The sequence below is a fragment of the Pogonomyrmex barbatus genome, unplaced genomic scaffold (genome assembly GCF_055798465.1).
Source record: "Pogonomyrmex barbatus isolate J1 unplaced genomic scaffold, ASM5579846v1 scaffold11, whole genome shotgun sequence".
NCBI classification, from domain to species: domain Eukaryota; kingdom Metazoa; phylum Arthropoda; class Insecta; order Hymenoptera; family Formicidae; genus Pogonomyrmex; species Pogonomyrmex barbatus.
The window spans coordinates 1,683,586-1,710,880 of record NW_028297107.1 but is presented as its reverse complement, the minus strand read 5'-3'; the positions used below and the strand labels follow the sequence as shown (position 1 = coordinate 1,710,880).

The 27,295-nt window shown below is 44.3% G+C and overlaps 1 protein-coding gene across 3 annotated transcripts in view; it reads right to left on the bottom strand.

Moving 5' to 3' along the window:
- The window catches only part of LOC105426890 (Myocardin-related transcription factor), a 190,864-nt gene that overhangs the window by 65,179 nt on the left and 98,390 nt on the right, over positions 1-27,295 (bottom strand). For 2 of the 3 annotated variants that reach the window (XM_089071000.1, XM_089071002.1), the window contains exons 2-4: positions 6,366-6,572; positions 2,231-2,331; positions 1,910-2,139 (exon numbers count right to left, since the gene is read on the bottom strand). In XM_089071000.1, the coding sequence (XP_088927126.1) occupies positions 1,910-2,139; positions 2,231-2,331; positions 6,366-6,495 (461 nt within the window). In that variant the 5' untranslated portion in view covers positions 6,496-6,572. The remainder of the gene's footprint in view (positions 1-1,909; positions 2,140-2,230; positions 2,332-6,365; positions 6,573-27,295) is intronic. The other variant, XM_089071003.1, reaches the window with a different exon arrangement.

Here is a 27,295-nt window from a genome sequence, read left to right as displayed (position 1 = left end):
AAGAGAAACCGATCGAGCCTGCCGGGTGCTGATCGAGACTCGAGTGTCAATCGAACCTCGGCATTTTACCGTCGCGGCGTGTTTTTGTCAAGGATGACGGAATGACGGATCAATCGACACTCAAACGGACGTTTTCATAAAAAAGCGACGTCGCAAACGGTCGCTCTTTCCTTCTCTTCGAACACGAGATAGATTCGCACCGAGCAAGAAATAACCGACATTGAATTGCATCTACGTCGCAATATTTATACTTCGAGTGTGTATCTACGTGAATTTACTCCGTTTTCAATTAATTAAAAATATTTAGAAATAATATGTTCCTACGTCAAGAATTTTCACGAGCTAACTCTTAAATAAATTAAAAGTATATATGAACTATATTGTATATATGTGAACAAGAATATATAAATATATCGCATATATATGAACAAAAATACATAAATTATATATAAAAAAAGCAAAAAAAAGATTTAACATTGTGATTGAATTTTTCAATATCACCTTACTTTGAACTTCTGTGATATTTTTATTATTTAGAATAAATGTGTTTCTTTTTAACTTCTCTTATTCCCGAATAATGTAAATGTCATGTGAAATGAACGATACACACACGTTGCAAAAATCTCGATAAAATAGAGAATATCGAGTCGCGATTCCTTCTGCGGCGAAAGGATAAAAATAACCGTCGCGTTTAAGGGTGAAAACATTTATCTCGATCGATTCCACAAGAGCTTCGCGGATCCAGATGGCTCGCGAACTCTAGACTAATCACTGTCGCGAGCGAAATGTCATGCAAAAAATCCGCCTGTTTGGTTTAGCCTGACGAAAAGTTCAGAGAAAATTACATGCGCGAAATCGCACGGGATCCATACGTAGAGAAGTGGCGTGCCGATTAAAGATTTTAAAGCGTCGAGAGAGCCAACGATCCCGGCGAGGTAGTTTAAGATTCCGAGGGGAAAGTTCCAAGAAAAGATTACTCGTCACAGCTGGAGATAGGAAGCCGGTCGTTAAGAGCGTTTATATTCTCGCGTAACGATTACACGCGGTACTGATACTAAATTGCGGGTTAATCGTCCGCTCGGCGCGGCCTTAGCATCTCGCGATCTCGCTGCGGCGGATTGAAGTTCTCAGAGAGCCGAGAAGCCCACCGAGGATCGTGCGATCCCGTTGTCTCTCATTTGAACACCTTACTAAAAAAATTCCAAACCAAATTCTGATTTAGTTATTACTTAAAATCAAAGTTTCATCGAGTATTCGATTCGAGAATTTTTAATTTAGATGTTCATTATATATTTATGTGGCTTTTGTTATTACAATAAAATAGTATATAATATTAATATCGTTAACGTCAAAATATTATTATGATCGTTGAAAATTTCCTTTCCATTTGCAGTCCTTGTAACTCGCGCGATTCTAGGCAAGAATATCCTCCGATAGTGTGATAGTCCTACTTAGCAACCTGTTTTTTTCCTGCCGCATTTCTGCAAGGTCGTCGCGGCGCATCGCGCCTCGTTCCGCCGTTCGGTTAATAGAAATAACGTCTCCCGAGAGATAATGACGCGGGCGATGCGCGTCAAAGCGTCGGGGAGGAGGCCGCGGAGCTTGTTAAAATAATCGAGGCAGGTGCCGAGCGACGCTCCTATTTCTCGATCGCGATAACGCCTTGCCTTAGTCTCAGCGCGCGACCAGAAACACGTGTACTTTATCTACTTCTATTTGTGCGCGCACATCCTCGGTTATACTTGGTGGAAGCCGATAAGAGGGTGATAACACGACTCGGATATTCTCCTTATTTCGCTACTTCGCAAAGTTTTATTGGATCGATATAACTCGAGTTCCGTTCCACGAATCTTTCCCTCGCGTTCTCCATGTAATCTATAGACAGTGCGGAATATGCAAATAATCTCACCTCTCGTCCTTGGCGTCGCGCCTAGGATCCTTCCTGTCCCGGTCCTTATCCTTATGGCTGTCCGCTTTTTTCGTCTTGGACTTCGATTTGGAGTCGCTTTTGGCGACCTTGTGCTCACCGCCGCGTTCACTGACGACGACCACGGCGGTGCTGTCGTTGCAGGATTGCGCACCGGAAGCGCTCGAGGACGTGGAGGACGACGTCGATGCCGCTCGATTGTTAGTGTAATCCTGCACGAGGAGCGTACCTCGTTATCTCGCATTCGTACAACGAGAATGAAGATTCTGATACTGCACGAGAGAAGGATAAAGTAAGTCTTACCTTAAACCACTCTGGATAAATCGCGCTGATGGTATCCAGAAGGTCCTGGTCAAGTTGAATCCTCCAGAAGGGGGAGCCGCTGTCCAACCTGTGGCCAGACTCTGAAACCAAAGAGAGTAACGCAAAAAAGTTAGTTTAATTTACGGACTGCACGGCGTGTACACTGTTAAGGTAAACACTTGTATGAATGTGGCATGATGAGGCATACACGTAAAGAAATGATTATGTGACGCAATAAAACGAATAAGTCATTACTGCGCGCGGACGGGATTTAAAATGTGCAAGCCTCGAAACCGCGGCGCGAAGGATCGCGGGTCGGGCCCTTAAGCGTCATTCCTGCCGCATAAGGGCTAATAGTGCCCCACGAACGCGATACGCCCCAAAGGCGTATCAAAACCTCGCGGAATGCCGATCCTGTCGTTTCTTTCGCGCATTCCGAGGGATTCCCTGCCTAATTTAAACGTTCATCGGGTACCGAGGGATCACCCGGCGGATGCCGGGGAGGTAAAGGACGGCCTCGAGGAGGCCTATGTTGCATCCTCGCGAGGACGCACGGTAGGAGACGCGAGAGAGAGAGAGAGAGAGAGAGAGAGAGAGAGAGAGAGAGAGAGAGAGAGAGAGAGGCCTCCTCGTTACGGAGACATTCTACGAGCGAGACGCGTGTCCTGCCTCCGTAATCGAGAATCGAAGAGAGCGAGAGATGAAAAACAAGGAGCGCTGCTCCCAAGGGACTTTCGAATACTCCGATCGGCGACAGAAACGCGATTTTTGCGACGCCGTTAGGGTGAACGCGCTTTCTAAAACGTAACCGCGCTGACTGCTTTTGGCTTTACATGAACACCGCGAATCGAGCATGTAACTTCGATTCCGTAACTCGATGAATGAGGAACTTCATTAAGAAGCTTATCAAATTCCAGGAAATAAAAAATATTTATAAAAACGAGAGAAACTTATATATATTTATAAAATTATAAAAAAAAAAAATCACATTTCTCGAGACACTTTTTATCAAAGTAATTTGATTCATTTCTATAAATGTGAGTTTTCGATTCTGGGCGTTTATCAAGTATCGAAATATAGCGATGTGAGGCGGAAGCAAAAAACGAAAAAAAGGATAATAAATCCGAGTGTACTCTCCGGCGGGAGAGGAGAGAAGGAGAATTTCACCTTAACCCAATAAATGATTAGTGTGCCGTACGAGTGCCGGGAGAGTGCGGTGCGGCATAAATGCTCAATCAGTATGCGTGCGTACCGGACAATCCGCTGTAAATCACGTGCCGTGAATCATTCGCCGACATAAATCTAGCCTCGGTCTCTGATCAATACGCTCCTAACCGGTCCGACACATTAGTTAAACGCGATACTAGTCGCCGTCACGTTTACGGGACACATGGGACACGCGAGGTGGACCTCGCGTGACGCCCTCCACAAAAAGCGTCGTTGATGCCGATGATGGCCTAATAGCGCCGATTCGAGAGAATCCACGACAAAACGATATATCATCGGCAAGACGTATGTCTCCGATCGTTGGTCGGATATTGATTTATTGGATATCGTCGCGAGCCAGCTCCGCGGTAACAAATCTGCTCTCTTTCATAATCAAACGACATTAAATCTTACAGATAAAACTGGACTGGATTAAAAAATGTTTAAAACAATGTGTGTGTGTGTGTTTGTGTGTGTGTGTGTGTGTGTGTGTGTGTGTTTCTAAATTTAGAATGCACAACCTAAATAAAATTTTCAAATCGCGAAAGTTTCTTTTGAATATTTATTCTCTCACCTTCGATGCAGTGCTTTAAACAAAGCAGGCAATCGAGATTCTCGACGCGAGCGAATTCGGCGGCGGAAAAGTAATGATCGACCGTACGAGAGGGAAACCTGTTATCCGCCGTAAGACATATTCCGCAAAAGATTCCGAATGCGAAATGCGTTCTTCGGAAGCGGCGCGGCTGCGGCGGCGGCGGCGACGATAGTGGCGGCCATCGAAATTCGGGCAAATAAATCTCACGCTACTCTTCTCCCTTTTTCCTCTCTTCTCCGCGATCCAGTTGCAGGCGCGTGTACGTGCGCACACGCGCCTGCGTACATGCGCAGCGCGTGCACGCACGCACGCACGTACGAGCGGAGCGCGCGCGCGCGCGCGTGTATATACACGTGGATGCATCGTAAAGACGCGTATACGCACGTGCGTGTGTTTCGCCGTTGCGTCTACCTCGTCGAAGCCTCTGAGTCACTCGCTCGCTCGTCACAGACAGATCCGCTGCGCTGGTAGCCGCGAAAAACTGCACGCTGCACTTCGGGAATGTCGTCGGCATGTACAGGGTGTTCCCCTTTGCCGCGATCGTCGATTCGCTCGAACAAGAACGGTACGGCGAACTCGCGGGTTCGATCGGGTCGCCCCTCTCTCTCGTTGTGCCCTTTTTTTCTCTTGCCGATCGCTTCGTGGAATTACCGATCTTCCTCTTCGCGACAGCGCCGCGAGTCGTCGTGATTCGCATTATATTTCAATTAAATATATATAGCAAAAATAGCTTGTTTCAATCTTGCTTCTTGATCCACTAACGTCTCGATTTTTTAACAAGAAAATCTTGATCCTAACTTAACAATTTGAATCTATAATTAAAATTATTAACGCACTTTATTTATCAATTCTCCCATCGATTCTCTCTCTCTCTCTATTTTTTTAATTTTCTTTTGCAGCGCGAGCAAATTAGCATACGTAAGCTGTGATAAATGCGCCTCCATGCGAAATCATAGGGACGAAGAAGGATTGAATTTCCTTCTGTCTTATTGTGTACTCGAGTTAAACGTACGAGAGCACAGCCGGAGAAAGGATTCGGGTGGAGGGCAGAGCACGGAGAGGAAGAAAATGGAGGAGCTCTCGACAACGCGAGAGGGGAAGGAGGAGGTTCTCTTACAATAGCCGTAAGCTTTACGCTCATTAGAGGCGAGGTCGTGGGTCACGTGGAACCGCCGCTTTGTACCTTGTTCCTATATATGTAAGTTACGTACAAACAATATCCACGCACGGGTTAGATCCCTTTTCCCTGGATCGTACCTAGAATCGCCTTACCGCGGATTACATCGGGTATCATCTCCGATCTCAGAAATCAGCGGCGTTTATCCTTTCTTTTCAGTGATTTCTATCGAAGCCCACGCATCGCGTCTTTAATTCGTTCTCGACAATGACAAAAAAATCAAAGATATCTCTTCGATCATTCTTACGATACGCGTAAAATGTAACAGACGTGACATTAGTCCGGGGGTTTCGTAGAAGAAAGAGAAGGAAAGGAAGGAATCTCGAGGAACGTCGACCATTCGATTCTCGGCGGAATTCAAGTACAATCTGGCTGCCGAGGCTTACCGTCGTCGCGCGAGGTAAGGAACCGGTCTTCCCTCACACAAACGGTTGGTCGCACAAATATTACCGTAAAGACAATAATGACGCGTGAAACACAAATTAATCGCGGAATGCGTCGCCGGACGCGCGCACAGTTTCAGTTAAGTTAACATCCCGCCGCAAGTCGTAAAGTTTTAATTGGAGTTGAGGGCGCGCGTCGGGGCAAGATACGGCAGCAGGAGGGAGGTCCTCCTCCCCCCCCCCACTCCGGGAGGGTGGTACACCTCGACATCCGGGATCCCGAAGAATCGCTCTAACGAGTACTCCGTACGCGTACTCAAGCGACTAATCAACGACACGTTGACGAAGGCGGCGAAGGTTCCTGCCGCCGTTCCTGCCGACGAGGAGGATCCCTCTCCGGAGGAAAAGACCGTCGAGAGAGCGAGCGAGCGAACGCGCCGCGCCGCGCCGCGCGCGTCTACCACTACGGCGTGTCTCTTTGTTCTCGGGCGTCCCACACGGCTCGCATTGAACCCCGTACGATTATAAATTGCCCTGAGAAAGCGCGGTTGGCCTGTGCGAGCGCATCGTGGCCGGTATGCACTCTCGGAGGCACGCGAAAGACAACGGATGCATGCATGCATGCACGGGTCCGCGACGCTCACACGCGCTCACTCGCTCGCTCGCTCGCTCGCGCGAAACGCGTACCGAACGCGGGGAGACTTATTTACCGGAGGTACAGGGTCCACTTAACCCGTAACCCCTAGCTTCGTATATCTTGTCGACAATGCGTACCGAATGAATTCAATACTTTCCGGCCCACCTCTCTTCGTCTTCCTCCTCCTCCTCCTCCTCCTCCTCCTCCTTCAATCCTCCGCCTAACTTCCTCAATAAAATTCGCCCTGAGAAATATGGCGCAGCACATCAGTGGTAGCTTTTAATGCGCCCTTCGCGTTGCGTTCTCTCCCGTAGACCTCCGAATGATGTATCGTTCGGTATTTTCTATTAAACATATATTGACACTGAACATTAGCACGAGAAACAATACGCACTTGCTATGTTGCAGATGTATTATTAATCTATCACGTTGGATAATTTGAAATTATTAATCATATAACATCAATTGCAAAATCATCAACTTATCGGTCGTTAACAAATGCGTAAAATTTTGAAGATTAATTTAGAACACGGCACATCCATCGTCTTCTGGATAAAATTTCCGACTTCGCTCGATGATTTGCGAAAAGCTACACCGACATCGATACACCAACTCGGCGTCTCCTTCCGCTCGGCTTATTTCTTCATCATCACGCTATCTCGGCGATCGTGCGTAGGCGAGACGCGAGCGAAGAATCATCTTGAACGAGTGCATGTTCGATCAGCCGGATCGAGTGCGCTACCGATTCCGCCGTGCGGAACGGATCAACGATACCATTGAGCCGCCGCGCGATTTCTCCTTGGCAAAGATAATACGATGATGGATCGTGAGTGGACGCGTTCGCGTGGAGGTGATCGCGCGGAAGAACTCCGACGGCCGTATCGAGAAGTTTTATAACGCGCGCCGCTAGAATTTCGTACGGCCGGGGCCGCATCGACGTCGTCGTCGTCGTCGTCGTCGTGGTGAAAGTCCCGCTCTCAGTCGCGCAGGATGATTGATATCGTTGGCGCAGCTTGCTCCGGCTCCGAACAACACACAAACCTCCCTTCACTTTGTCGCCAACACGAATTTCGTCTCGTCGGGGTTTATCAAGAGAATTTACCGAGAATTGACCCATATAACCGGCGCGTTACCGTTTCCGCAATAATTTACGAGTACAACTCAAGAAAAAGTCAAGTCGAAATTAATTCTAAATTCTTAATTTTTTTTTAGATCGCGCCGATGACAGTATCTCTATTGTAGACATTTTTTGCTATCGGCGTATAAAACCAACATATTTGATTCCGTGAGAAATCTAGAATCGTGATCGTTGGAAATGCGAGCGATAGGAAAATTCCAAAGACAGTAATAAGAAGTTTATATTTCTCAGTATTGCGATTGGTTCTCACTCGGTTTTTGCCACATGTGTCGTTTGCGTACTTTCCCCTTCGCGAACTTCGCCGGAAAAGTGGCTGGAAATGTGAAATTCGCGAGCATTCGATAAGTAGAGTCTAATACAAGCGGTCGTAAGAATTATTTGAAAGTCATTGTCGAGTTTGACCAAAGACTCAGCGCCACTATGTACGATATATCACATTAAATAATTGTTATCACATTCGAAATGCTATGTGGTGTATTCTCCATCCTGACAATTCCATCCAACTAAGAAACCATCACATTATGAAAACATTGATGCTTTGTCAATTTAATTAACGCGATGAAGATCATGTACGGAGATCATAAAATAAAAGAGAAAATTACATATGAAAGAAGCTACGACACAGATTGAGGAAGACGTGTCAGATATCATGATACAGCTGACACTTTACGTCAGTTCTCCGCCGTTTCCGGCTGGCTCGCTTTATTTCCTCTGAATGGGCAATTCTGTCTACGAGCATCACCGGAGCGCCCAATTACTAATTGAAATGCGTGGTCTCGCAATCGCAGTTACGAGTCGATAATGAAATTTGCATGCTCCATTGAAAGTCTCTCCCTCGCCGTCGCCTTCGTATCCGCGACAAGACCATATCTATAATCGGTCAACCAATGTCCTGCACTTGGCTCGCCACGAGCGTATAGCTGAGAATGACATCATCGACAATCTCTGGCGTACACCTAGCGCGCGTAATCGGCGAGGGCGAGGGCGTATCAGCTGTGTCGTATCTTATTTCCGTCTTGTTCTCCCTATGCCATCGCGAGCTCTCACCGCTCTCATGTCGTGAACGGTGAACGGCGTGAGGGACGGGAGAGACGGTTTCTCGTCGAGAGGGTTGGAAAGAGAGAGAGACAAAGAGGGAGGAAGAGGGGCGAGAGGAGGAGGACGGGGAGAGCTGTCGCGCGCCGCCGTGTGCAGATCGCGTGTCGGCCGAGCCAGCTTATGCCGCGACATAACTAGTCAAGCGTGAAATGACGAACAGCCTCGCAGCGATTTCGCTAATAGACCGCTACCGATGATACATCTTACGATTAATCCTCGGCATTCTCCGTAACATCTCCGAGAACGCCGAGTTCGAAAAAAAATTGTAAATTAATATACTTGGAACTGGTGATAACGCGTGAGCGCGTTTAAGTAGAGAAGAGATGGAGAGAGAAAACGCCAGCTTCAGTTGCGATTCCAAAATTTCAATTTCACACGTGTGGCTCTTTAAAGATATTTTTCTAAATTATTTGTGACGAAAAATCGAGTTAATTAATTTATTTAATTATTTGATTATATATATATTTCAAGGTAATGCCCGTAATTATTATTGTAACAATGGGATTCAACGCTTCCTTTACATTGTTCTCAAAATTCCCGAGTTTGTCTAGAATTCGATTTTTTTTTACAAATAATACGTCCGCCGTTCCCATAAAGAAGACGCAAAGCGGAATAATTGAACGATAATCGCGCTGCCACGCGCGAATGCAACGGGCCGAATGCGGCCGGACTGAATTCGAATCGGCTCTTTGCCGCCGGCTTCCCCCCGCCTTGACCAGGATATCCGACGCAGCGCAGCTTTAAAAACCACACCACGCATACTTGTTTTCGCGAGCGACGGTAGCGGCGGCGACCCACGCGCTCGCGAGAGGTGACAAACAGCCTAACGGCGCCTCGATAGCGATCTCGTTTCGGCTTATCTCCCGCTTTGCTTTCCTCTCGCTCCAACGCCAGCTACAAGACACACCGGGACGCGCACGCGGTCGTACCACAACTCGGAAACCTTGTACAACACTCTCGTTACGTCCTGCCCCTCCGTCTTCGATTGCACGTTGTAAATGATAAATGGCAGGATGCGCGCCGAAGTAGTAAAAGCAGGCTCGACGGTTGGAGACCGGCGCGGCGCGAGAGAATAATTTGCTACCAGGCTTGCCGTTCGCGCGAGTCCTTTTCATTAAAAACTTCCGAAACGCCGCCAATAATCACGCGGCTATTATTCCGTGTATTTACGGTAATTGACCAGCGGAGAAATCGCAACGGGAGTGAAAGGAGGGAGACGAAGAGAGAGAGAGAGAGAGAGAGAGAGAGAGAGGGGGGGGGAGGGAGGTAGGGAGGAAGAATTACTGTTGGAACGAAGAGTGGCCGATGACGAAGAGCTTCAACATCAACGATTGACTAATAACTCGTTATCGGACCGGATTGACGGCCTTTTGCTCACTTCTTCAGATAATTCTGGATTCGACACCGATGGATTTCGCCGATCACGATCGGGTTTCGCGTAATTGGCGTAATTCCGGATAAGACGAGCTAAATGCGTCGACGTAATAACGCTGACGACGTGCAAAATGTCAAGTATTCGTATATACATTTTTTTCGAATGACATGTAAATTTCGTATAAACATTTAAATACTGGCATTACTGAAAGATGTTTCGAAAGATAAAAATTATATTCTACTTCCCTCGGAAGATACATGTATCAAAATCAAGAAAATCTATCGCGATCCTTGCACTCGGTAGATTCGCATCAAGCCAAGATGGGTCTTACGGGGGTGGTACGCGTGCTGTTGACCTGACGGTTGAACCGGTTCGGGTCACTCCTTTTTTTTCCCTTCATCGGGGTCTTTTTTTCAATCGCCCTTTCACTCCTCTCCTCCCGTGAATCCCGGCGAATATAGTGAGGTGTGACGTCACGCGAGGAGGCGTGATAGGTTGGTACGCGCGTGCATGTGTGAGCCCACGCGTGCCCCAGGTGTGTGTACCTGCTACGAGATCTATCAAATCCTTTTCTAGAATCGCGCAAAGAATCGAAAGAATTATTTTGCCTCAATGCGAGATCGCGCGCCGTCAAACGCCTTCCGCTTTCGAGCGTCGCGCATCGCGAATTCTTAATTAAATTCCCACTAGTTGACGAAGAAAGACATCGGCGGTCGCATCGCCGTTCACGGGGAGATCATTAGGAAAAGAAATAAAAGAAAAGACGAGTGGGAAAAAGTCCCATCGCGCGGTTGATACGAGAGATCGCTCCGCGGGCGAGCAAGAAAGCCACCCGGTAATCGATATTGGCACGAGTCTGAGAATCGACCGGACGGCGGTGGCGGTATAAAATTGCTAATTTTATAACCTCGTGGATCCCGTGGCACCGTGCCGCGCGACGCGGGCATAAGAACTCCCTAATTAATAATTCCGGTGCTTTCGTATCCGCCGTTTTCGTCATTAAAATTGTGTGGAGCGTTCCTTTCTTCGACGCTGCTCTTCCACGAAGAACGGCCGTTCCCCGGATATTCCGCCCTGGATTCGAAACGGCGGATCGCCGAGTGACAGGAAAGAGCGATGGGATCGATTTCAACATGCATGCATAGAGCATAGAAGAAAGATCGGTATGCTCGGCGCATTTCAATTTCCACGAAAGAGAGGAAAAATAAAACGCATTGCATAATGTTTCGAAAACAATACGAAATCATCGAATCATGAAAATAAAGTGGATTAACATATAGAATTTTCTAGAAAATTTAAATGCACAATCTCTAATGTGCTAATGCTCTTTAGCATTTGCAATTTAATTTTAATTAAAGTATTTATATTTTATATATATAAAATGTAAGAGGATAAAAAAATTCATTCGCATTTTCAATTAGAGTGATAAGTTGTACGCGTTAGATAACGGTAAATGATGTAAATAGTGCGGTCAAAATGTAAGTCGTACTTGAAAAACGTAGTTTTGGACACATCAAGCACGGAACGAGCTTCGCTCTCGAGACAGGCTCGCAACTTACGTCTGCATTAATTACCTCGTAAGTTACACCCACGAGACTCGCGGGAATCTCTTGGCAGTCTCTACGGGTGGTTTCCTCTCCGGTTAAATCGCCGTACAATTAAGCGCCTCTTTTTAGGAGCTGTAAGATCACGATGCCGGACAAACGGGAATGACTTAAGACCGACGTAACGCTTACGAATAAGAATAACGAGCGGCCCATTCGTAAAGCGCCGCGTAACCAGCGTGGCTTTTCATAACTATCGTAAATAAGCTTTAAAGCAATGATTAATATCGCATTGTGTGCTCCATCCGTTTCCGCTTGCTGATCGCGCAACGTACGTATGCTAATAACTACGAATATCTACGAGAAAAAAAAAAAGACGTATCTGAAAGTGGCAGCTATGTCGAAAGATACGCCTCCGTTTCGCTCACGATATATTCCGGAATGACTACGCACGATTAAGTTTCTATAATTCTTTTTCTACATTGTTCGCAGAAAAGAAAACATATTCTTCATGTTTACAAACTCGATTTAAAAGAGCAATACAAAAATGCAAGAGAGTATTTGACAATTTTATTTAAACACGGTTCGCAAACATAATTGTTTGCGAAACAACGAAGGGAAACAACGAAGGAGCAAATGGGGCTCGTGAGGCTCGTGGCACACGAGTCGGCCGTGAAATCGTGCGTTTCATTCATGGCCGCGGCATTTTCAGAATCCACGAAGAAGACGGACATCTCAATCGCCGTCGCGGAACGTCCGCGGTGGTCGGCAATGGCGGCCAATCGCATATATATTCCCCGGTCAGCCGGTGTTCACGCCTGCTAATCACCCAAGAGTTCAAGCCTCGTACGAGGGTGATTAATGGATCGGGACCGAGTCCCAGGTACCGCGGGACAAAGTTACGAGCGAACCTACCGCAGCTCTATATCAATCCTGATTTCCTGACGCTGCTTTCACAAAGGAGCCCTTCTTCTTCTTCTTTTCCTCCTCCTCCTTCTCCTTTCTCATACTGAATTCCCCCCGTGGTACAATACAATGAACCTTGAGGCATGCATCACCCCCTGTCTCGATTATTCGCTCGCCGGCATCCAACCAAATTATATTAAAATTTACACCATATAAACGGGAATCCGCCGTTCTTCCCCGCGAAAGGAAACAAAGTCATTCTATGGAATCGAATGTTTTTCTTTTATCGCTAAATTTACTCTAGACACTCGGTCAGATTATTGAAATATATAATACCTGTTGAACTCTTTTAAATTCTAAAGAAAAAAAAATCTATATTAAAATAAAAAAATGTGTCTTTCTTTTTACACTCTTTTTACATTCTTCTTTTTAGTCTGTCACATTCTATCGGTTTTTGTGGACCCACAATTTTAATTGAAGTATCTTGTTAACCGTGATCCCGAGCGCGAGAGGATCTTCGCGAATATTTCAAACGGGTAATCGCATCATCCGCCTTGCGGCGGCCAGGAGCGCGTAATATCCGTGCGTCGAGTAATTTTACAAGGGATTCTAAGGATGCCAGCGCAGCGGCGAAGGATCCAAGAATTCGAGCGATCCTTCGTCTGAAATTTTTACGGTACGTTAGAAACGCGAAATGGATCGTCAAAGAATTTTTCGCACACGTGCGAAGCGTGCCTGAAGCGCGTAGAGGCGCGCGCGGACGGCTTTTTCATTCCAGGAGAAAACACTATTCGCTTTGAAGAGAGAAACGTAGTTTTGAAGAGAAACAAGAGGCTCCTTGAAGAGAATCAGAGGGAGAAGGAGAGAAAGAGAGGTTCTTCATTAGCATCGATCGGCGATCGTGTGGCGTGGGAGAGATTGTTTATCTTGCGCGCCGAGGATATTCCTGAATCTCTCGACGCGGGTTTACCGCCGTCGTAACTTGCCGAGGTTTAGGTACCATCCGAGGCCTCCGTCGCGCCACGACCACAACGACCCACCATCGCCATCATCCGCCGAGGCTTTTTTTTATCCGCACTTCTCTACCGCCTCTGTCTCGACCGCGACAGGCCGGGCATCTTATCTCGTTTCACGCGCGCGTCCACGGTACGCCCATAGCCGCGCTCGCCCATGGTAACGACCGTATGTGTGTTTTGTGGTAGTAATATTGAGTCGTCAGGAGACACCCACGCCAGGTCGACGGAGGGAGCCGGAAAGGGCTGCAGGGATGACGAGGAGAAGAGGGCGTAGAGAGGAGACTGGCGCGCGCGCGCGCGCGCGCGCGCCTCGTGGAAAATGTACGCCCGATAAATCTTCTTTCGCACGACGTATAATTAACTCTCCGGCTGCTTTCCCTTCCCTCGCGCGTTTCTCTCTCACTTTCGGACGTTCCCGTCGTTCCTTTTTTCCCTCTCGCGCATCTTTTCGAGATTCGCGCCGCAGCAAAAGGATCCCGAGAAACACGGTCAAAGAGAGATGGAAGGCCTCTTCCCGTCGGAGAAAAAAAACTTATTATCGAATTTTTTGCGGAGAGAAAATTAAATGGGGATACAATAAGACAGCTAGAACGTAATTATTTATTCAGTTCAAAGAGGAGTGACAAACGCTTAATGTTCGATAATTAATGAAATAATATAACATGCACTTTCCATAAATAATATCGAAATATTTCTCTTCGGAGCTTAAAAAAAAAATTGAGCTGATTAACAGGTGCGCTATTAATTAACGAGTGCTAATTTCCTGAAAAAGATTGAAATCCGTGATGTGTGCGATTGGATTAGGTGTTGGGAATAACCCACTTTGATATATCGGCCCATCTAAACAGTCGGAGGTCCCACGAGCACACCAATGTTTATCCTCGCAGGTATGCTGGACGCGCCGATTGAGCTGTCAAGTTCTAGATTATATTTGTCATAAACCATAACCGTTCCTCGTGTCTTAATATGATCGGCTGGAAGTACGACTGGAACAGCGCGCGGTTACGTTTATCTGACACTCGGCACTCGTCTCGTGAATGGGGTTCACACGAGACTCTAGATTGATCGTTTCGTCTGTTTAAACGTGCATCATAGAGACACCGCGGCGTCGTATTAATTTTCTAACAAAGCAAATCTGTATAATCTATCTCCGTCGTTAATCTAAATATATGTATGTAATGCCTCAACGCGACCTTTAACGCTTCAATACGGCGCATGCAAGTTGAGCAAGTAGACGGGGGTCTTGTCACGGCCTCGATCGGAAAGTTTTGCGCAAGTAGCTTAAAAAAATATTTCTCTCGCATCGAGAGGTCCGCCTTTAAATTGGAACGGTACAGTAGTTTTAGTAAACTGGAATAATATATCGAGATAATTAATCATAAGAAATCAATTCGAGAACTTATTTACCAGGAATATTAATTTATGCTGCCAACGTAATAATAAAGTCGCTTTTTAAGAAGCGAAATTCGTTTATAATCAATCTTCAGAAAGGAGATGATTTTTTTTTTTTTTATTCGAATTCGACAATTCGACAATGCATGGCGCGACTTTTAACCTATTCGCGAGTCTGAAGATTAATTTTATAAACACCCACCTGTCCGTCCTATTCAAACAAATCATACTAAATTACAAAACTGTCAAATGTCAATCAGGACAGAGTGTTGACACCGCGTCAAGAACAATGGAAACCGCGCGATCCAACGGTTTGATAGCCGACAAGCGGAGGATGTTGCAATAATGCCACGTTCATCAATACCACGCTGCGGCTATTCTTGCGGTAACATCAACATAAACTTCATTCGTCTCGATGCAAATTAGCTGCGCTCTCTTAGACATGGATTTCATTACGTCACACCGATCACTGGGGGCCTCAATTTAAATTGGTACATGCCACAGTCGCCCTTTAGATCCCGCGGGATCGCAACGCGGTGTCTTAATCATGGCCGTGACACTATTGTACTTGCAAACCCGCTCGTTCGCACTTCCGCAGATAGCTATTAATCGCCAACGATGATTAATGATTTGGTGGCGCGAACTCGATTTTCGACGCCGACGACTCAATGCATGATCGATACGAGTATAGGTTCATCCGTGCGACGAAGGGTGACTAAAAAGAAACGATGTAGAAAAGGATGTAATTCATCGGCGACTGATTGCATCTAAAGTATCGATATTATTTTCACAAATTTGATCGTCGATCGAGCATCGATTTATTAAAGACTTTTTAAGCTGCTGCGTTTTCAGGCCCGTTAAAAATAACACCGCGATGTAAAGCGATCATTTCGAATCTATAGATATAAATTCAATAATAAAAGAATTAAAATATTAATAAATTGCAAGAGGGATATATGCCAATGTGAAAACTGCGCGTGTCGGTAAGAATTTTCTCGATTTCGTAATTATTATGTGACAAGAGAAAGCCATAAGAAAGTAATTACAATACATCTTGTACTGCTTAGCCCATGTGTGTGTGTGTGTGTGTGTGTGTGTGTGTGTGTGTGTGTGTGTGTGTGTGTGTGTGTGTGTGTGTGTGTGTATAGTTCATTTCGTCTATGAAATAATCCTCCGAATGAAGAGTTATTCATCGCCATAAAGTATCGCGGGATAACTTCACCGTGAAACAACGGAAGAATTAAGCGTCAGCCGACGTGCAACTGCGCGGAACGACGCCGGACGATCATTACCAAAGAGAATCGATTTGCTCGTCGCGTGGAAGAAATGAAGTTATAGCTCTGGAGATTCTTCCGAGTCGTAAAGCACGTTACTCACGGGACGGTCGATGAAAATCGAATGCAGGTATTGCGCGAGAGAGAGAGAGAGAGAGAGAGAGAGAGAGAGAGAGAGAGACCAGAAACGCGCAACCCCGCCGTTTATGCGAGAACACATCGAATGGCATTCCGGACGTTTCGCGAGCTCGCATAAATCCGTGGAAACGACGTATCTCGCCTACGCGTTATGTATCCATAATTGCGACAAGACGACCAATCGGCGCGATCCACCTCCGGAAGCCATCTTGCAGACACGAAAAGTACGAGAAGAAAAAAAAAAAGCGAACAAAAAACGGGAGGAGGGAGAGAAAGGAGGGGAACGCAGAACGGAATCGGCTTTCCAGCGAACGATCGCTCGCCCACGACATCCTCCGCACCACGTTGTAATCATCGACAAACTGTAGCACCGCGTCATTAGTCGAGTATTCCGTCCAAAGTTGAATATTAATACGCGCGCGATTTCGTACGTAATCCGCCTGTGCCAGCTATGTAGATCCGCTTCAAATTAATCGCCGTATTATATCAAAATGCGCAACCTCGGATGTATTTCCTACGCGAGAAGCGATTACGGCATTCGGATATTAGCCTAACGATTTTAGCATGATGGATCAACAGGATTTTGTTATTATAACGACGATAATATTATATAACAAGAGCTTCAAATAAAATCGATTCAAATTGTAAAATACTTGCTGTTGAGGATATAATTAAAATTATGGGACATCCTTCCATTATTTAACATGCAACGGTTTGATCTTCACGAGAACAAGCGTGATTAATCTGAGAAAATGGATAAGAAAGATAAAAAAAGAATTGCATCTCGTTAGCGGCTCGTTAGAACGAACGATAACTCCTTCTCTCTCGGTACTGCGAAAGAAGCTTCTAAACCTTTGGATAAACGAACGGATAAGCCACCGCTCTGTGAGCTATTTTAAGAACAATACCTGAGATATCTCACGTTGCCTCACGGTTACTTATTTAAAGAATAAATACCCTTTTGCCCATTCAGAATAATTTGCATCAATTCATCTCGGAGAAATACGCTATACGCATCTCTCTCTCTTTTATATAATTGTAAAGAATATAAAGTTTATTGATTAAATACGTAAAAAAAAAAAAAAAAATCAACATCGACTTATTCGTCAGACACGTGATGTAATGAGTTCCACGAGAAGCATTTCGTCGCGCATGCCATCGCGTTTGGATCAACAAAGTCGACGAAGTGCCCCCCTTATAATTCACATGGAACGGACGGGAGAGTTACACGGCGAGAATCCGTAGTAAATTCGAAAAGGTCATTTTCGCGCCCGAGCCGTCGAACGGTGGCAAATTATCGTCGAACGATTTCATGGCGGCGGCCGCTTAAATGTCGGTCGCCGACTGACAGCCTAACGATCACGTGGCCGAATTGATGATTACCGTTACCTTAATCACAGGTCGGCAATCCCCGGCTAACAAGTTAAGGATCGGGCCCGCGTAGTCACGCGTTGCAACTACACGGACCATCGATCAGATGTGCCCGGGCCGTCTTCGCGACCGCGGCCCCGCCGTCGCGTACCGATTTTTGCGCGTCCGACACACCGACCTGGCAAAATATCCCGACAACAATCCAATCTCGTTGCAAAAGCGGTTTGTTAAAAGCAAAAAGCTTTCCCTCGATACACAAACCGCGAATTAAAATTCTACTCGGAGAATCTGTTAATTAAAAAAATCAAATTTAATTGAAATCTGCTTACGTTACTAAGACACATAATTCGCAGAGAAACCTTTACTTTTCCAATTTTTAGAATTTATTTCACGATTAAATCGCATCACTCAACGTTACGTAAAAAATTTACGTAACACCTAAACAAATCTATTTTTTTTTTTTTTTTTTTTTTTTCCTTTACAATTACGGTTTACTTTCTTGTAATTCTGTTGTTCGAGAGATCGTAGCTCGAGATCAACCACGACACGACTTGTATAAATCGGATTCTCGTTGCGTCGCTAATGTTGTCGTTAGCGTGTCGCATTTCGAAAGATTGCGCACACACGACTCGTTGCGAGCTCACGCAGCATCGCGCGTTACGCTCGGCGGTGTTGTGTCCGACGTGATCGGCGCAAACGAGGAGGATACATTCTCGTCCGCTCGGCGGTTTATCTGCGATCTACCGATCGTTCGTAAAGCCGCGTCTTTGTACGACTCGAAGGATTCTGATCGCATCTTTTTCCTCGCCGCCCGGCATGTCCTCTTCTACACAGTGCACGATCGATGTCGTTTGCCATCATAGTTTCGACGCTTGTTGACGATGTCGAAGCCGTGTTGTTCCACAGAGCGGAACAAGCCGCCGCTTTTTGCCGCTCTTCGTCGTCTTCCCTCTCTATCGTTTTTTTGCAATTGTAAACGACATTGTAAAGGCAAAGTTAAGAGTGGAACTATCTTGTGTATCTATGTATTGATTTTCTTCAAACAGCCATAAAATCAAAATTCTTCAGCTCGAACATTTATGATAGAAATTGACTCAGTCTTTTTCTTAGAGGTGACTGATTACTTCGTATGTTTTTATATATTTTTTTTTATTAAATCTAATTATCATAATCTATTTGTTTATTTTATAAAATTCTTATCTTATACTGTTATACCATTATATATTGCTTTGTATTTTGAATCTATTTTAATTTCTATCTTATTCTCTTGTAATATGATTCTGTTCAACTGTGTGTGTCTCTTTATTTCATTTCTCTTACTGTTATATATTTATAAAGTTCAGATACCGCTTCGAATTAGCTCTTTAACTGCTGCTCCGCCTATTACGTGCACTTGGTACCTTCATTAATTTATTCCTTTACCCTATTACCTTTACTAACTGTTTTATTTATTCTGACGGTTGCACTCAATATAGTTATTATTATTATTATTATATTTGCGCTATTTGACTTGTACGCGAGAGTCAGGTACACCTGACTGAATGGAAAGTTGAACGCTAGATTGCACTTAAGTGTCGGCGTTTATTACGGCACCGGAGAGATCGGACAATTAAATCCGCGGATTCGCCATGCGCGAGGACGCTGCTATAGATTCATTCCGTGGGTGCCTCTCGGGTAATTTCTCTCTCTCTCTCTCTCTCTCTCTCTCTCTCTCTCTTTCTCTCTCTCTCGCGTCGATCGCGGTTGCACAATGGCGTGCGTGAACGCTCGGCTACGAAAACGTGGACGCGAGGAGATCCATCAATCCGAGGTCGGTCAGCGTGTATCTCTCTCCGGGACGGGAGAGTATCGATCGTATCGATCCCGGCTTGTCGAGGCGCGCGTAGGTACGCGCGAGTCCGACGAAAGTATCGGGATTCCTGTCCGCTCGCTTGACCACCAGAGGCGATTCCCGCGCGCGTCTCTCCCTCTCTCCCGACCTCATCATCATTCCTCCTCTCCCTGATCCAGCTCTCCGATCGCGGATACATACGATCCGCCGTACGAGATCACAGGCGGCGACTTTCCCACGACCCTCTCGCCCGGGTTTTTCATTAATCGCGATAACACCCGCTACGCATCTAGCGCTTCCTGTTGACACGCGTCTCGACACGGCTCTATTCAGCGACTAGCCTAATTGTCTGGCTCGTGATAAATCGGTTAAAATTGATCCCTTCGCCCTGGAACTCCCTGTTTGCGATCGGATTATTTATACGGTTATAGTCGACAACGTACGTCACCGATTAATTATCGGTAGTATGCCCGCGTAGTATACAAAAACCATGTCTCCCATATTTATTTATTGGATGTCATCTATCATGCGTTTAGGGCGAATGCCCGGACGTATAGATGTGCCCCGCACAAATATGAAGCTGTAGATTATACGTGGTCCATCGAGCCGTGCTTTTTATCTTGACAATCGAGCCCGCGTATCCGGAGGATGCGTGATGCCTCCTCACCGGACCTCTCGTGAGTGCGTTCCGTCGAGAGCTGCGCGGCGATATTAACCCATTAACGTTTATAAATCGTCGCCGAACGGCGCGTGAGTTGCTTGCGGAGTGCGTTCCGCGACGTGCATTTCCAATGCCGAATATCACGTGGGTTCCCGATCATGGTCAGGGGCGGGTTAGCAATACGAGGCTCATCAGGGAGATACAAAAAAAAAAAACTGACGAATCGATGTTATAAATTATATAATAGTATCTTTTATCGTATTCGTTATTCTATGTTATCTGGTTAGAATAATAATATATAATTGTAATACATATAATTATTATATGTATTACATATATTTATATTAATGTCAAACTTGATACAAAGTATATTCAAGATGTCTCCAATACGAAAAAAAATTCCTTGACTTTGAAATTTCTTAATTTTCAAAACAATTTGTTAAAAATTCCAGGTAAAATGAAAACATTTTTAAAATATTTTATCTTACAAATAAATACATATTTGTTGTGCAAAGTTCTTGATATTTTCCATTCATAAAAAGATTTATAAATTAAAATAAAATAATATTAAGATTCACTCGAGTTTCAATAATTAAATTTAAAAAATATTGGTGAAAGCTATAAACTTTAAAAAATAAATATTTTATCTCGAATAAAATTTTCAAACTTTATTTTCAAAAGTTAAAAAAAAATTATATAACGTATAACCAAAAAAATTCAACTTTCATAAAAGTATTAAAATATCCATGTTTATTAAAATTCTATTTAAAATGAAATCGTTGTCTTTAATACTAAAAATATTAAACATAAAATCAATATTCCCATATTTAGAATGGATTGGTTTAATTGATAAACTTCCAATTAAAATGTAAAGATAAAATAATACAAAAAAATAATACAAAAAACAGCTTCAAAAATATTTTCTGATTTTTCAAATTCTTTGAGAATTTCAGATTTTCCAGATTTTTCCAAATAGTAGACACCCTGATATTGTATTTCCTAAATAAAGAATTACTTGTAAGGAAAGAAATATATTCGAAAAAAATTCACGAATTCTTCCATTTTCCATATATCTAGAAGAGTTATTATATATTATGCGAACATTATGCGGACTATTTTTTTATGCGAGTCCATACCTGCTTCTCAACGAGGTAAAGAATGGCGGGAAGAGGACGGAAAAAAAGGAACGACGCACGAGCACGTAAGGAGGTGGAAGAGACCGTGTCACGTCTGCGGAACCGCTGCGGAAATGCTTGCTCGTGACTCGTCGTGTGTCACGTGCCTCGCGACGGCGATTATTTTCCTTTCGCCTTCTTATTACGCTTAAGCAATGGTCTCCGAATGGAGGTGTCTGAAATTACGAAGACTCCGCCGAAAAGTAAAAATAACGTATTTATAATCGCGCGCCCGTGCCACGCGAACATACGTGGGAATAACGCCTGGCTTCTTCTAATCAGCTTCCTCCGAGGCCATATACCGCTACGTTCGTCGACAACAACCATGTTGTCGATGATAATGCGTTGTTGCAACGAAAACCGAGAACGTCGCGAGACCGAGACGTTCAAAACATCTCCGGGCGCGAAGCCGCGTCATAATTAATACGTTGCCGGAAAATACGCTCTTACTTCACTTGCGTCGGATAAAATGAATTATCACCGACAATTATTATCGAGTGAAATACGACAGGAGGGGTCAGACGCGAGGTGAGGCGCGTGACAGCCGACAATTATTCCTAATGCGCGCCTTCTAAGCGGCCGGCCAAAAGAAGAGGAAGAGACGCGTGTAACGAAAGAAGGCGGGGGGAGGGAGAGGGGGGGAGAGAAAAAGACCATAATTATTATCCCGTAGCGTTTTCAATCGAGAATTATTCGGTGAAAGATATTCTTCGCGGGCGACCGTGTCGAAAGTCGTGGATCGCATCTCGATATACAATCAGCTTTCTTCATCTAATAATAGGACTGATCGATAATAATAGGATCGAACGACAGACGACGAAATTCCCGATGAGAGCGACGTGATTAATCATTGCCCGCCGTCCGCGCGCGCGGATTAATTAGTGGATTCGTCGAGCGACGGCACGTCGAATGCCAAGAAGACGTCGACGACGAGGAGCTCTAGCTGCACACCGGGATGTTATTAATTGATCACGGACAGGTACTAATTGCGCCTCTATCGCGTTGGAAAACAAGCCGCACTCGCGCGCACGTGCGTTGCAAAGTCAAGTTTACTGATTTACGAGTTCCTTACTTTTCGAGACGTTAAATGAGACTCGGACCTCACCTTCCCACCTCCTCCAGATCTTTTTCGGTTTAACCCCTAACACGCGACATCGTGTTTGCAACAAGTTGGCAGAAAGTGTCCGAGATCTTTCATCCTTTACTAGATATCATCGATATTTACGAGCGGAAAATCAGCTTATTGCGATTCGAAGCGTGTCCTAAGAGACGTGAAAAATTTTAGATGTGGCGAAATTTTAGATGTGACGGGAAGTCCTACCAGAAGAAATTCGAGGTTTCGATCGACGAGATCGAGGAATGAATGAGACATCGCGAGTAATATTCATCGGCGAGGATGACCCTGATCGCTCGTTCGGAAAAAGTCCCCCGATAACGTTCAGCGAAATTATAAAGTAGTCGAAGGAGTTCCATTCGACATGTATAATGGGCCGGCGGCGTGGCCGATCCTCCGTAACGGCGAGCGCGCGGCCGCCGTGTAACGCCGCTCTTAAACATAATGAGCGGTGTGATTGATCGTAAAGGTAATGACCATCGAAGCTCAGTCGGCGGCGCGGCCGGTGCGGGCCGCGCGCGAAAAAAGGGCGAGCTTGCTTCGCCGATTTCGAAAACTCCGCGGGAGGCGACGCGTCGCCGCTCCGTTTCATCGACGATATGCCGACGCTGTCCGTAAAGATTACGAGCCGTGCGATAACACTTTTACACGTGTGTTTTTCATCTTGACCGAGAGGAGAGGAGGCAGAAGTGAGAGAAAGAGAAAGCCGATGTTTCGGTAACTCTCTCCCGCTAGCCCACCTGAAAAATCTCGGCCCTCGGCCAAGTTTTTAGTTACTCGTGGATGTCTAGAGCAAGAATACCTATTGAGAAAGAGAAAACGCCCACGCATTTCCTTCAGCAGAGAAGGCTCCACTTAGAACGTTTACCGTTTACATAGATTAAATTAATTTTGGGACGGCGTCCTAAGTGGTGGTAATGAGCGACGAAGGCGGGAAGATCCGCGCGACAGACATTTCGTCGAAGTTCATCAGTCGATTAGATGAATAAATAAAAAAAAAAAAGAAAAAAAAAGCGCGGCTTCTTTGAAGATTGCGGGCACTCAAGTTAACAGACATTATTTATCACGCGGCGGATTATTATAAATACCGCAGTTACGCAAGATGCACGCTCTTCCCGTCTCCGGAATATCTGGAGCGGGGATCAAGATCGATGGAAGGTGGAGGAACACTAATCGGAACTAATGTATTCTACTACGCAGCCCGTCGTTCCTAATTCACTCTTTTCCTAAACACGGAGATAAAAAAGGAAGTATGAAACTAAAAAACGAAGCGGTTCTCCCATATAAATGCAGGTCCGCAGAACCCTCATTATCATTAGACACCTTCACGCCGCAGGAAATTAAATCTTGCCGCAAATAAAAATGTGAAATCGAAAATATTCGTAAGCATCACTTCTCGGATGAATAATTAGAGCAGAGATTAAATTCTTCGTGAGAGTGAGTGAGTGCTAAGTATTATAAAGAAAAGCATAGATCCAAATCGAACAGAAGCATATTCTAAATTAAATAATAATTCAATAATGTCTATCAATTTTAAATTTTTCCCAAAGAGATCAGAATTTTATAAAAATGATTTCCAAGTATTTTAAAATTTTTAATATAATCCTTCCACAAATTTGAAACATTTTAATTACTAACATTAAAGTATAACATTTTTAAATCTAAATCTTGTCTAATTATTATTTAATTTTTTTAAAAGTAACTAAATAATATTAAATTTTATTCACATATACGGATCTGTGCATACCTGTGTGTACAATGCGGAGAAAGGATAATCCTTATACGAACTTATTCAATTGACTAGCAGTTGTTACTATAATACACGTAATCTAGCTAGGCAACCCATCATCTACGTCAATAGAGATGGAGAAAAATTCTCTTCGCGAAAAGGCTCCTTTTCTAATCCTCCTTTTCTGGAATCAGTTCGGAAGCCGGCGAATGCGTGGTCAAGGGTTGCTCCGGAGCGCAAGGGAGGATAAGTAGAAGGCAGCGTCTGCTGACTATAACGTAGGTGATTTCAGCAGAATTCATGGTTGCTTGATTACGAGTAATAAACCGAGCGTTAAGACAAGATTTATGAGCATCTCCGGGCACCTATAGTCCCTGATCGCCACCCCGGGGCCCGTTTCGTTGCCTGTTCTTTCGCTGCTCGCGATCCGCGCCACGGGGTCTTACTCTCGTCTGCCGATAGCTTCGAGAGCAAATCAAAAGTGAACAAATTCAGAAAGAATTGTGAGAAGTATCTTAATCTTAACATCATTTATAATTTTTAATATATTTCATATTTTATATATAATAATAATAATAATAATAATAATAAATATTTGGAGCTATTTAACAATCTAATTGCTCGTATAGTAAATCTTTCATATATATATATCAGTAAGAAAAAAGAAAGCAATAATTTAATATTTTTTCATTTGTTATAAAATATTAAATAAGTATGAATGCGTAAAAGCAAACTAATTTGAAAAAATATCGAATAATTTTTAGAACCTAATAGCTTTTGCTTTACTGTCAGTTTGTCTTCACAGATTCAATCTAGCAGATGATATCAAGAAGCTATACCGACGCGATATGTAATTATTCATCGATAGTGATTATTCATCGAAGCGCCTAGCTTCAGTGCGATATCTCCGACATCTAATATTACCTAAGTCAAGAAGGTTGCGTGCGTGCGTGCGTGCGTGCGTGCGTGCGTGCGTGCGTGCGTGCGTGCGTGCGTGCGTGCGTGCGTGCGTGCGTGCGTGCGTGTGCGTGTGTGTGTGTGTGTGTGTGTATATATATGTATCCGCCATTTTCGTTCAGCCTCTCGTTCGCTAGTAATGAGAAGATCGATCAATTACCTAACCACCTCGTAAAAAAGAATCCCGCAGCCCCTTCTCGTCCGTTCTTTCCCCATGAGAATTTCGGCGCGAACGAAACCGGAGTGGTTTTCTGACTGGCGAAAATTAACTCGCCCGCGTTATTTGTTTATGCAAACCACTCGACATGCAATACCCCTTTGTCGAAGTACTGTCGTTAAACGCGTATTCATTTACGGGGATAATAACCCGCTCGCTGAAGAAACTTGAGCCGAATATTTTTAGGAACCTCTTGAAATCGCGTAACGGCTTTCAAGTTCGCTGGGTGGTCGAGAGTCGAGACGAGCGGGTAAACGGGTGGATTTTGCCGCGGTAACGCATACGCGCATAAATTATCGATTAATTGAGAAATAACTGTTTAGCCGGTGGTGCACACGTGGCTTTGGAATTTGAGCGATCGAGTGCGAGTTTGCATGGCGATCGCGGGCAGGAGGCTCGGAAAAACGTGAGGAGCATTTTTAGGCGAACCGCAAGGAAGTTCGCTCTCTTGGGTGGTCGTGAAATCAGCGTTGATAAACGGTTGAATCCTTACCAGTGAACAGAATTTGTGCCTCTGGGGACGGATCTGTATGAAAGCTAATAGAAATTCATATCCCTTTCAAACTCTAAGTCTCTCTCTCTCTCTCTCTCTCTCTCTCTCTCTCTCTCTCTCTCTCTCTCTCTCTCTCTCTCTCTCTCTCTCTAACATGAGGTCAAAGTAAAATAATTGTATTCAGAAAGAGAGATATGCGCCAATATTTTAATCATATATTTAAGATAAGAAAGAAAACATGTTCTTAAATATCTTTTGCTTGTTTACACTATTGTTATTTTTTTAATATTAATTATCTATTTATTTAATTTTAATATACATTTATCTATGTTCACATTCGAAAAAAATCATTATCATTTACAGAAAACGATCTTTTTTCGTGTTTCGATCTTCTTCTTCTTCTTCTTTTATTTTCCTACGAGATTCTAAAAAGTATTAACTTCACGCCTTGAAAAATTACTGCCCCCTACGTAGGTCAAGTTGGATCTCTCCTCTAATCTCATTACCGATTATATGTTATGTTCTCTCCGGTCGGCGTATCTTCTTCAGACCGGTCAAGTTACTCTTACCGTTCGCATGGCTCTCGAAATCTCATGGAATCCTAAGAGAAGACGTGAGATTCGAAACTTCAATTCTCGCGTGCAAAAGTACGTATTTCGCCTCCCATCCTGAACTTCCCCTAAACGGGAACGGGATTTATCTTGAAAAATATCAGGATGTCGGAGAATTTTCTCATTGTAAATTTCAATTTTTCTGTCGCCAAATTTAATTCAATTATTTAAGCTTTTATAAGATGGCAGAAGAAAATTTTTTTTCCCTAAGAATCTTTTTTTTATACTCTCAAGAATTGAATACGGAAAATTGTATATGCAGAATCGATCGGTGCATGACGAAAAGCAACCTTTGGAAGAAGGTATATTTTCGCAAGGCAAAATAAGAGACTCGCGAGAAAGAAGGGCAATGTAAAACTTCGTGCTACGTAGACCGTCATAAAATTCAGGTGTTACAAAACCTGGCGCAACTTGTATACCTTGCGCGAAATTATAGCCTCTTTAAATAAAGTAAAAAGCGCGACCATCGAACAACGATTGCTGTTCGTAGCCACGATGCGCGATTTCGAAAGGAGCTGAATTGCAAATTCGCACCTACTAGCTAGCACGAAAAAAAAACGACAGTCTAAAAAGTAAACGCCGATGGTAATCTCGTCTCGCATTACGCTGTAAGACAACGATTGTTTTGTGAGCGCGCAAATCACTATCCTTCTCTGAGACCGACGAAGACGGCGATTGCCTCCACCTTGGAACATCGTGCTCTTTGAAAGCGAGCCTCGCATAAAGAGATTCCTCTCTCGCGTTGGATGTATCAACGAAGAAAATATATTCTCAGGTTTATCACTGCGCACGTCCTCCTTCGTACGAGTAACGCTACAACATTCGTTACAACACGTCTCATCCTCCATGTTGATAGTAAGGTAAATTTTCATATTTAGCAGCGATTTACAAGCAAACAACCGGGACAAAAATTTGTATATAATCTTCAAAATTAAATTTCAGTCTCGGAAACCCGATAATATATTTTCTCGATAAATTAAAGATAATTTTCTGTTCATGTCTTGAAAAAAATCTCAGAAAAGAATTC